The sequence below is a fragment of the Neltuma alba genome, unplaced genomic scaffold (assembly GCF_004799145.2).
Source record: "Neltuma alba isolate B1F8T4 unplaced genomic scaffold, ASM479914v2 tig00001210_pilon, whole genome shotgun sequence".
Taxonomy (NCBI): Eukaryota; Viridiplantae; Streptophyta; class Magnoliopsida; order Fabales; family Fabaceae; genus Neltuma; species Neltuma alba.
In genome coordinates this window covers 227,383-240,218 of record NW_021632377.1, presented here as the reverse complement: position 1 = coordinate 240,218, position 12,836 = coordinate 227,383, and the positions used below count along the sequence as shown (strand labels likewise).

Here is a 12,836-nt window from a genome sequence, read left to right as displayed (position 1 = left end):
GAAGTAATAAATAAATTTGTATCTGTTTTGCATTGTTAGGATATGGTAGCTCCGTACGCGTTTATGATCGTTGGATATTACCCAACAGAATTATTCAACACGCGAAAATTTATATATTTACAAAATAAAAACTATTTCCATAGTACAGATAATATAAAAAAAATTTATATTTTCATGTCACGAAATCACAAAACTTAATAATATTAAGTAATAAAAAATAATAAGGATAATATGCGCCAACATTTTACGAACGTTGCTTATTTGTCTTTTACTTATTTTTTTCATATGCGTCTTTTACTTAATTAATTTTATGCCTTTAACAGTGAGGATTTACAATATGAATTTTTATTAGGAAAATAACAGTTAGCTCTCTAAAGAAAATTCTTCTGAAAAATAATCATAAATATTAATTTTAGTAATTTCAAATATAAATCTCAGTTACAAATTAAGAAGAAAAATACTTAGGTTAAGTTATTTATATTTATCACATCAAGTTTTCCAATCAATGTGTTTTATTTTTTTTATAGACTCTTTATAATTTATTTTCAAGTCCAATGTGGGCCCTGTGGGACCCGATAAAAAAAACAAACATAGTGAGATCCAGCCCGCAAAGATATGGATATATGATATATCCAACTAGTGGTTCCATGCAGTACAGCCTAAAGCCGAAAAGCACAACTTTTTATCTGTTCGACAATTAATAAAACAAAATAAATCATTAAATTTTCATTATTATGGTGAGCTTTTTTCCATTTTCATTAATTGAAAAAAAAAAGTGAAGGTTTTTCCACTTGTGTCCGTGTATCTTCCTCTGTACAAGTCATTTATATATATAAATGTTTGCTTTCATGACTATTTTTTCCCTCTACTTTTAGGCTTTATGCCTCATTTACACACACACAAAAAAAGGTACATCATTAATGAGTTAGATAAACCCCACAAGCACACTTTCCTTGTTTTGTACTCCTCCGGTCCTTAATATAAGACCCATTTAACTAATTTGATTAGATTAAGGAAGTTAGGTAAGTTAGTTAATTATAAGAAAAATGACACATTTTTCCTAAAACACCATAATAATCTTTTTTAATACCCTCTCTCCTTCTTCTATTTGATTATGGTTGAGGGAGTATCTATAGGGGTAATTTAGAGAAAATTGATAAATATGAGAAATGGGTCTTATATTTAGAACTAAAACCAACTCAAGAATTGGGTCCTATATTAAGGACCGGAAGAGTATTAATCTAAGATTAAAGAAGCCACAAATATAATCAAAAGCTCAAATTGCACATCAAAGTATTAATCAAGTAGACGACTTAGACTAACCCATCATTTAACCAAATTGATGTATTAATTAATAGATGAGTGTCATCCCTAAGGATTGCGATCTAACTAGTTGCATGATTTTGAAGATTTTGATGAATCTGTATTTATATTATACTCCTCCGGTTCTAAATATAAGACTTTATACTAGTATGTATATATAAGGGTCTTATATCTAGGACCAGAAAAGTATTTAATCTGATTATTGGCGTCTAACATGACATGTTGCATTTTTATGTACTAAGAAAGATTCACAGAATTCAAAATTTCAAGTATGAGGTCAGATCTGTGCTATAACCACTCGTGCGCGCGCGCGCATACGTATGTATAAGCTTGCCAACCACCTACCTATGGGTTAATCAGATTTCCAGCTGGAGCTTGCGAATCACTTCATGTATTGATTTACTGGTTTATTTATAATCTGGAGTGCTTAACGTCCAATGAATCTAATTCAGATTTGAATATGATGATTCATATATATATTAATAGGGTCTGAATTTTGTGAAAGCAAACAAGATTTAAAAGGCCACTTTCAATTCCTCCAAATTTTATAATACTTAAATTTGAGACTATAGTATTGGCTACTCATATAAATGCTAAAATACGCAAATTTTTCTTAGTTTATAATGTCTTGCTTTCATATGGAATAATATTTTTTATCACCACAAAATCTAATAAACCCTTTTTTTTTCTAGACACACCTATATATATTCTCTTATTAGAAATAATCTTATTTAACCAGCCACTTCCACTAAACCCAATGTCTGTTGGTTAATTTAATAAGTCCTTAGTCTCTAAAAAACCTAATACACCCAACAACAAAAAAACTTGTTCTTAAAGGTGAGTGCGGACAAGCCCCCTTAGATCACTTCTGCTTTTGAATCAAAAAGACCAGACATTATATTAAATAAAAAATTGTACCAATAAGATTGCTGTTTAAATTGACCCCAAAAAAAAATTTCATTATAAATAATTGGTTAGGTAGGATCAAGTAATCTACAATATAATCTTCCTTGTGCATGGAAGAAAGCATCTTTGTTATGAGAACAATGCGCTAAGCACCTGAATGAACAGACACTGGACGACATATCCCTTTCTCAGGTGAAGCTACCTACTGGCATCGTAGGATCAAGCAACATCAATCTGGGAGGGTTTCTGATTCTCCAGAACCTATCAGACGAGTACCACACATCCTAGAGTAGAAGAGAGCTCAGGGACCCACTTCCCTAAGATAATCCTATGTATTATTATTATATTTTCAGAAAAACATTCAATCAAAGTGGAGCATCCGTTTTCTCCTAAATCAAATCTTAATCTCCATCACACCAACCCCTCCTTCCCATATTCTTTTCAACCCTCTCTCTCTCTCTCTCTCTGTCATTCCTATATATAATCCCTTGACCCCATCCTGACCTCTAACTCAGTTCTTCTTCATCATCATCACCAAGCAAGCAAACATGTCTGCTTCTGCAAATTCTCAATTCCAGTACTCTAGAAGGTTACTCTTCCTAAACTCCCACCTCAGCTCATCCAACCCATCTTCTTCTCACAACAACAACTCGACATAAGGCTATTGGACTTTCGTTTGGGGCAATCTTGTTACCTGGAGGAGCAAGAAACAAAGTGCAGTAGCAAGAAGCAGAGTTTAGAGCAGTGTCACTTGGCATATGTGAAGGCATATGGCTGAAGAGAGTGCTGGAAGAACTGAAGAAGAACGTAAATCTGCCCATCAAACTAATATTCAGATAACATGGCTTCCATCAATATCTCCCACAATCCAGTCCAACATGACAGAACAAAACATGTGAAAATAGACAGACATTTTATAAGAGAAAAGATTGACAGATGCGTAATTCACCTGAGATGAATTCCCTCCAGAGAACAGACAGCTGATATACTTACAAAGGGACTAACAAAAGACAAGTTTGATTATTTTATTGGTAAGTTGGGCATGATTGACATCTATGGTCTAACTTGAAGGGGAGTGTGAGAATCTAGATCCTATTTTGTAAGGATTGATTGTGTAAATATTAGGACTTGAACCTGATTGTATATTTCTTGAGATCTTCCCCCCTGATTCCTGGTCATACAATTAATTCGGCCATTCCCTCATTCTTGTATATAATTATACCCCGTCGGGATGAATAATATACAGTTGAACCATCATTCTCAATGTCCTATATTAATACTCCCTAAAAAGCATCAAACATTATTATAAAACGAATAAAAAATACTTCTCAAAAGACGCCCTGCAATGGAAAGCGGAGGAAACATAAAATATAGAATTATAGGGGAAAGAAATGAAAGGGCAAAAGTAAAGGGAAAGAAGTGATTTAAAAAAGGAAAAAGTGCGCACTATTAGTTAAGCTGATATATATATATATATATATAAAAGATATTATACTTCATACTTGTAGGCGCACGCACCCATATATATATATATATATATAATATTATACATTGATGATTTTTATGTTGAATATGGTGCTTCACGATTCATCATCTGGCATCAAAGATGGCATGAAATAAAAGCTTGTCCATTTTTGTACTCTCCATGGAAGCTTAAGATATTGGAAGTCAGTTAATTTATCGAATTTCGACACAAAAATTATAGTCAAACGTATAAATTAGTTAACAGTTTCATTAATCAATTTATTGACTATGATTATGAAAGATGAATAATCATCATTACTATTATATATTGAAACACTCCCCTTCCCAAAGAAAACAAATAATTTGAGCACAGCAACAAAAAGTGACTCATCCCTGTGAGAAGAATTATCTCATGATTAGCTGTAGTCAATTGAGACGAAGGTGAAAACGCTATCTTTTACAGAGTTCTATATTCTAATAGTTTGACCTGACTTAATTAAGCCAATATAACTTCTAAAACATAGTGAGCAAATTTAAAAAAAAAATAAAGAATTCAGAAACGAACTTCACGGCATAAATAGGTAAATATTTCATATGCCTAGAACTGGTAATATGGGTTGTACCCGCAGATCCAACCCACCAACCTACCAAAATGGGGAGTTAGGGTTGGCCGCTGCTATCTCACAAAATATAACCTGCACCGCTATAACTCGAACTCGGGGCCAACCTGCAGGCCAACCTACCTTTTTTTTTTTAAAAAAAAAAAATGAAGGCAAAAAGAAGGCAGACTTCCACTTCAAATTTTGTTACCATTAAAAATAATTGGATAAGAAAGGTTATTCAGTGTTGCTCATTGATTTAATTGAAAAAAATGTGTGAACTTGTGTATTATCATATTGGAAAATCAGACAATCATATACTATTTGTATTTTACTGTGTTGTAATTTTCATTTGAATGTTTGTAATATTTTATATTATTTCTAGTGTTTTCATTTTTTATTATATATAGTTGCTAATATTAAAAAAAACAGGTAAAATTAAAAAAAATTAAAAAAAAAAAAGCAAGAAGGAAAAAATGTATAAATTCTAGCGGGTTGGTTGGTTAGGATTGACAGAATGCCAACCTGCCAGAAAATGGGCCTTTTGAGCCTGTAGCCCACCACGGGCCAACCCACAATCCGCGGATTAACCCGTTTTACCAGTCCTACATATGCCTCTTGCGTTACGCTGTCAAGAATAATGTCTCATCATTCTTCCTACCTTAATTTCTTTCCTTTTTTCTTTGTGGGTTTAATGAATTGCACCTTTACATTACTAGGCAAAAGGGGAAAAGAAAAAAAGACAGTTCTTTTAAATGGCAAGGCTAAGGGATAAAATGAACTAAATGAAGTGGGATAACAGAAGATTCCTCCACTCTTCAATTAGAGGAGCAAGAATTAATAGCCTGAAGTTACAAGTGAAATTGATGCTGTTAAGCCACAAGGCCATTGACAAAGATTCCTAAGCTTTAGATGAATCATTATTGAAGATACGAACATCAAAATTATTACAGATATTTAATATGATTCATTTGTGCGTTCATATGGTATATGACGAAGCAGATGGGAGTTTGTGGATTGTATTAAGTGACAAAGTAATGAAATGTTTACGAGGAAGGCCTCTTCTAAATTCTAATTTGCACGTACAATTAAGCTCGCATGTTCCTAAAAGTGGGCACCATTACAAGCTGTGCAACACCTAACAAAATAGCCTTAAATCAACCAATGAATCAATACAACCCCATCCCCCACAAAAAGTGATCATTAATTATTCACAATCCTCAAAAGCATAAAAAAAACATATCAAATTATGCATCCCATCTTCGACCAAGATAAGATGTAATTTTGATTCTGATGAACCAGAACCTTATATTGGGCAAGTGAGAATACCTAACTAACTATACTCACCACCAATATTCCACCATGCACAAACAAGTTTTGCAAAATAAACGTATATTGGCTTCTCTGCTCTAATCTAAACAATATAGTGTGGTAAGCACTGAACGAAGTTGTGAATGATCATAAACCAAACCTAAGCATATGGATAAGAATGGATTATAATATGAATGAGACACAAGTTGAGCTTAGGGTAGGCTAATAAGATGTAAGTTCTAGAAATGCAAATCAATAATATAATATATGTATATGTATATGCCTCACTCTCGTCAAATCACCCACTAGGGTTACACACACATACCCACCAAGCCAATCAAACTCCTTTCACTTTTCCACCCAAAATGCTTTTAATAAAGATATTTTAAAAAAGACAAATAAAGAAAAGGCAACATGGGAACTAGTTGCGCAGAAAAAAATATAATATTAATGAGATAAGAGCTGAGTTTGGCTCCATTATAACAAATTATATATATAAAGTTCAAAACTATTCACTGCTTCTTTTTGATGGGGGAAACTATTCACTACTAGTAATGAACAATATCAAGGTTTTATTGCTTATTTTAAAAAATATTCAAATAAATATGAAGCCTAAATTTTATCATAAGCGTATAATTTATAGAAAAAGACATTTTTGATGAAAGTATTATCTCATCCGGTAAAAAAGTTACTTGCATATTGAATATTTTGATGCATATCATATATATTCATATTGAACTAGTTTAGAATTTGGAAAGTATATTGGATTTTTTTTTTATTTGAATCCCAGAATTTAAAATTTTAGATGAAATTTATTTTAAAAAATTGTATTAATCTTGAAAAGTTTTTAAATATAATGACTATTTTGATATATTCACTACTTTGTTATGCTTTCACCTAAAGGATCATCAGCTTGTTTTGTTGCCAATGTTGAATGTACTAAGAAAAATGTTGATTAGACTTGTAAAATATCATTTATTCATAACACTTACAATTAACCATTACTACTACTAAGAGAGACATTTCAAAATTAACATTATTACTTAAATCCTATTTCAAATGAAATCAACCATGTTACAAGATTAGATCGAATGCATTACGGATATTATCATTAATTTAATAACGTAATGTTACGATTACTTAATTAAGATGGCTATTTCTTTTGAAAAGAACAATAGCGAGAATATAATGAAATTTTTAAAGATATACATAATGCTTAAAAAAGCTGTGTATATAAAGGATATAAATGATGATAAGAGGGATGCATAGGGCCGGAAATAGTTGATTAATGAGGTCCCTACATAATTATATGACATACAAATGTGTGTCTAAATCGGGAGAAAAAGGAAGAATTGGTTGGCATTCGACAAAGCATTAGCCTCACAATATCATCATGTCGCCCAACCAATATTCTCATTGGATTCCAACCTCGTTTTTCCCATTCCCTTTTTGTTTTTTGTTATTACCTCTATTGGTTAATACTACCACTTGTGCTTAATATAAGACCTAATTAATTAACTTGAGAAGATTAAAAAAGTTAATAAAGTACTTTTAATTGAATTACGAGTTAGCAACTTCATTATTTTATTTTTGGTTCTTTTTCTCTTCGACTCATAAAATAGAAGAGTGAAATGAATCAAAAACACAAAGGAGGCACATGGTCAGAGGTAATGATATCCGAATAGGGGTTACTTTAGAATGAACCAGTTGCGCTGGAAACAATGTTAATAAGAAATCCATAGGTTTTTTCATCAGGTATATTAGTATATTACTCAAAAGAATTGACACAAAGTATTCTTCAAACTAATTTGTCACTCGTATAAATTGATATATATATATATATATATATAATCTAATGATATATATAAGTGTTTTAGAAAAATCATGTAAGATATGTTATAATTAAGAAGTTTAGTAACTTTTCTAATCTCTTCAAATTAGTCAACTAAGTCTTATATTAAAGACATAAGGTGGTATAAAAGTTAGATAACTAATTTGTGGATATAAAAAAACTAATTAAATTAGTTATTTATAATTAATAAATGTTATTTTCTCTAAAATATCTTTGTTAATCATGTATATTAGAACTATCTATTATGAAAACTCTTTAAAATGAATAAATATTTAAGACAAGGGGAATTAGAATCTTATGTTTATAACTGAAAACAATATTATAATATTATCCTTAATTGTGTTTCAAGAAATAAATAGATTTTATCTATTTTGCATTGTTAGCGACTATGTTGTCAAATGCACAAGTTTAAACAAACTTGTGATAGAAATGTAAACTCGAATAATAAACTCACAAGAGTTTGCTTTTATTAATAAATTGATATTAAAATTATATAATAAAAAAATTAAAAAATTAAAATAAAAGTAAAAATAATTTTATTTAAATATATTAAATTCATAAACGTTTCTAATTTACTATATTCAACAAAGAAATTTCTATAAAATTTATATATAAATTCACTAAACATAAATAAATTCAAAATTTTAGCAAAAGTTTAAAAGCAATCTCACACGATTTTGTAAGTTAAAAATGTAAAAACAATGAAATCGGTAAGTAAACTCATAAATTCAATCAAATTTATAGGTAGCAAGAATTTAAAAGTAAGTCAATATGATTTTGTAAGATGAAAATATAAAAACATTAAACTTAGAGTGTCAACTTGTGAGTTTGACAACAATGGTTAGTATTATGGTAGCTCCCTACACATTTATGATGGGTCGATATTACCCAACAGAATTATTCAACACGTGAAAATTTATATATTTACAAAATAAAAACTGTTCCCATAATGCAAATAATATAAAAAAATTTATAATTTCATGTCACCAAATCACAAAACTTAATGATATTAAATAAATAAATAAATAAAAGAAAATATGCGTCAACATAATGCCCATTGCTTATTTGCCTTTTACTCAATTTTATGCCTTTAACAGTGAGGATTTACAATATGAATTTTTATTAGGAAAATAACAGTTAGCTCTCTAAAAAAATTCCTCTAAAACAAAATCATAAACATCAATTTAAGTAATTTCAAATATAAATCTCAGTTACAAATGAAGCAGAAAAATACTTAAGTTACTTATATCTATTATATCAAGTTTTCCAATTAATGTGTTTTTTTTTCATGTGGCTTTATAATTAAATGATATTAAATGTTAATATCTCAAAAATAGAATATATAACTATGTGTGATTTGAGAACTTAATATAATGAATATAAGAAATTTGATCTAAATATTGTCTAGTTCAGAATTATATTTGAAATTGAAACATAAATATCTCAAACTCTGAAATTTATGTCAGTCTACAGTGTGTTTTGAATGTCGTTTCCACCTCTAAAAGTACATGGGACAACGTGCAACCAGCATTAGGGGGTGTTTGGATGAAAATCAAACTATAGTTTCAAAAGTGATTTTACGATATACAAAGTAAATATCTGAAGGAGTTTATCTTGATTTGCAGAAAAGTACTTTTCAGAAGCATTTTTCATGCTATCCAAACACCCCCTTAGAGGCTTGTTTTCACAATGGTGCTCGTTTGGATAAGCTTTTTCTCAAATGGGTTTTTAGAAAAAAAGTTAGTTACAGGTAAAACTGGAAATTTGAGCTTTTACCGTTGGCAACGAGGAAGAAGAAAACAAGAAGAATAAGAAAAAAGATAAGGGTATTTAAATTGATCCTGTTTTGACTCAATAATTTGATTTTTTTTCTAAGAAGAAAAAATCACCTAATAAATTTTAATTATTTCAATTTATTATTTTTTTGAATTTTTCAAATTGTATAAATATGATATACTACTTTTGCTCTTTAATATAAGATCCCAATAGACTAATTTGAAGATGTTAAAGAAGCTAAATAAATTATTATATTAATATCATATAATATAAAGCACTACTATTTAATAAAATTCATATCCTTTTTAGTCATTTTTACATTTAAATTTACTTTTCTATTAATTATCTAAACAAGTTTTAGCTTGTTTAATTTACTTTTTATAACATCAATCTAAACATAAATCATATTACACTAACTGACTTTTACTATAACTTAAGTTTATAAAATTCAATTAGAACAAAAGTCAGTTTTGGCACCACTGATTCAAACACACTCTTAATAATTTATTTTCAACTCATTCAAGTCCCATGATGTGGGGCCTGTGGGACCGAATAAAAAATCAAACATGGTGAGATCCAGCCCGCAAAGATATGGATATATCCAACTAGTGGTTCCATGTAGTACAGGCTCAAGCTAAAAAGCACAGCTTTTTATCTCTTCAACAATTAATAAAACAAAATAAATCATTAAATTTTTATTACCAGTATGTTGAGCTTTTTTCCATTTTCCTTAATTTAAAAAAAAAAAAAAGTGAAGGCTTTTCCACTTGTCTCCGTGCATCTTCCTCAATACAAATCATTTATATATACATGTTTGTTTTCATTACTATTTTTTCTATACTTTTAGGCTTTATGCCTCATTTACACCAAAAAAAAAAAGTTAGATCGTTAACGAGTTATATAACACCCACAAGCACACTTGCCTTGTTTTGTATTAATCTGAGATTAAAGTAGCCACAAATATAATCAAAAACTCAAATTGCACATCAGAGTATTGACTAAGTAGACGGTTTAATTAATAAATTAGTATCATCCCAAAGGATTGCGATCTAACTAGTTGCAGGCTTTTGAAGATTTTGATGAATCTGTGCGCATATATATTATATCTAATCTTATTATTGGCGTCTAACATGACATGTTGCATTTTTATGTACCAAGAAAGATTCATAGAATTCAAATATGCGACAAGATTTGTACTATAATTATATATACATATATATATGTATACGTATAAGCTTGCCAACCACGTACCTATGGGTTAATCAGCTTTCCAGCTGAGGCTTGCGAATCACTCCATCTGGAGTGCATAAAGTCTAATCCTTCAGATTTAAATCTGATTCATACATACAAATGAAGATAATGTTAAATTGCTCATGTCATTATACATGGAAGTTTGATTGTTTCATGTAGAAAACCATTAAAATTATCAACAACAAAAAAAGATTTTGAATGAAGCAATTAAATCGGTTTCCTTCGATCAAAACTATATATGTTCCGCGGGCTAAAATGTGAAGAACTCAAATACAATTAAGTGAAACAAAAGCCAAGATTAGAGAAACAATCAATAATGGCAGGATATATGGAAAGACTAAATTCCTCAATATTAATAGGGTTTGAATTTTGTGAAAGAAAAAAATATTTAAAAAGCTACTTTCAATTATATTTGCGACAATAGTGCTTAATTCAATTTGAGACAGTAGCATCTGCTACTCCAATAATTGCTATAAAAAAAATACATGATTTTTAGTTAATCTATAATGTCATGCTTTCATCATATGAAATAATTTTTTATCACCACATAACTTAATAAATCCTTAACTACGGACGAGCCCACTTGGATCACTTCCTCTTTTGAATCCAAAAGACCAGACATTATATTAAATAAAAAATTGAACCAATAAGATTGCTGTTTAAATTGACAAAAAAAAATTTCATTATAAATAATTGGCTAGCTAGGAATAGGATCAAATAATCTACAATATAATCTTCCAAAGGCATCTTTGACTCTTTGTTATGAGAACAATGCGCTGAGCACCTGAATGAACAGACACTGGATGATATATCCCTTTCTCGGGTGAAGCTACCTAATGGCATCGTAGGATCAAGCAACATCAATCTGGGAGGATTTCTGATTCTCGAGAACCTATCCGATGCGTACCACACATCCTAAAGTGGAAGAGAGCTCAGGGACCCGGCCACTTTCCAAAGATAATCCTATGTATTATTATTATTTTTTTCAGAAAAAACATTAAACCAAACCCCACTAAGTGGAGCATCCATTTTCTCCTCAATCAAATCTTAATCTCCATCACACCAACCCCTCCTTCCAATATTCTAATCAACACACACACACACTCTCTCTCTGTCATTCCTATATATAATCCCTTGACCCCATCTTGACCTCTAACTCAGTTCTTCTTCTTCATCATCAACAAGCAAACACAAACATGTCTGCTTCTGCAAATTCTCAATTCCAGTACTCTAGAAGGTTACTCTTCCTAAACTCCCACCTCAACTCATCCAACCCATCTTCTTCTCACAACAACAACTCGACACAATCATCGTCTTACTTCCTAGGAGAGGTTGACTTTAATGTAAATATCATCATGGTGCTGTCTGTCCTCGTCTTTACTCTCATCTGCTCGCTGTGTTTAAACTCCATCATCAGATGTATCTTAAAGTGTTATTTCAGCAACAGCGTACTCAATAACAACAATGTCTCGAACACGACAACGAACCCTCCGGCTAGACTGGCCAACACTGGGTTGAAGAAGAAGGCTCTCAAGACTTTCCCTAGAGTGACCTACTCTTCTGAGTTGAAGCTCCCAGGTTTGGACACAGAGTGTGCGATCTGTCTCTCTGAGTTCAACAATGGCGATCGCCTTCGAATTCTTCCAAAGTGCAACCATGGCTTCCATGTTCGTTGTATTGACAAGTGGCTTAGCTCGCATTCGTCTTGCCCTAAATGCAGACACTGCCTTATTCAGACCTGTCACAAGATCGTAGGGTCGGAGACGACGACGACGACGACGACCCAGCCTTCTTCTGTTGCTCCTGCTGAAACTATTGTGAGGATCGCACCTTTAGAACCAGAGGGTATGGCGCGTAACTAAAGCAAAGATAGGGACGAACTTATTATAACTACCATCTTTAATATTTTCTCACTTTATCTTCCTCTAAGTGACTTTGTCTCTTTCAAGTCATAAGTGTATATAGACTTCAGAGATCCCGAGTTGTTTTGATTTTTACCACTTACCCTAAGGGTTAATATGGCTACTTTTCAATTGAACTAGTTTTGCATTCTTTTTCAATAATATAAGCTATTTTCAGAAGTCCGCAGATTAATTCGCAACCATTAAAGTGGTGCCTGCTCGATGAAAGACACTCCCATATAAGGGCTATTAAATAAAGAAAAACATGGTGACTTTAGAAAGGGGGAAATGTCTGAAACATAGTGCAAAATTACTACAATAGTGTGTTATTGCACAAGGTTCTACTTTCAATATCCACGACTACGGAAATGCTAAAATTTGACAGTTATTTTATCTTATAAGATTATTCTATAAATTTGTTAATCTTCTGGTTGGAAAGGAAAAAATTGACAA

At 31.1% G+C, this 12,836-nt stretch overlaps 1 protein-coding gene across 1 annotated transcript; it reads left to right on the top strand.

Moving 5' to 3' along the window:
* The first annotated feature begins 11,678 nt into the window (after nucleotides 1-11,678).
* Nucleotides 11,679-12,344, top strand: LOC114753389 (RING-H2 finger protein ATL78-like). The gene has a single exon (XM_028942078.1). The coding sequence runs from the start codon at nucleotides 11,679-11,681 to the stop codon at nucleotides 12,342-12,344; it is 666 nt and encodes a 221-aa protein (XP_028797911.1).
* The last annotated feature ends 492 nt before the right edge of the window (nucleotides 12,345-12,836 follow it).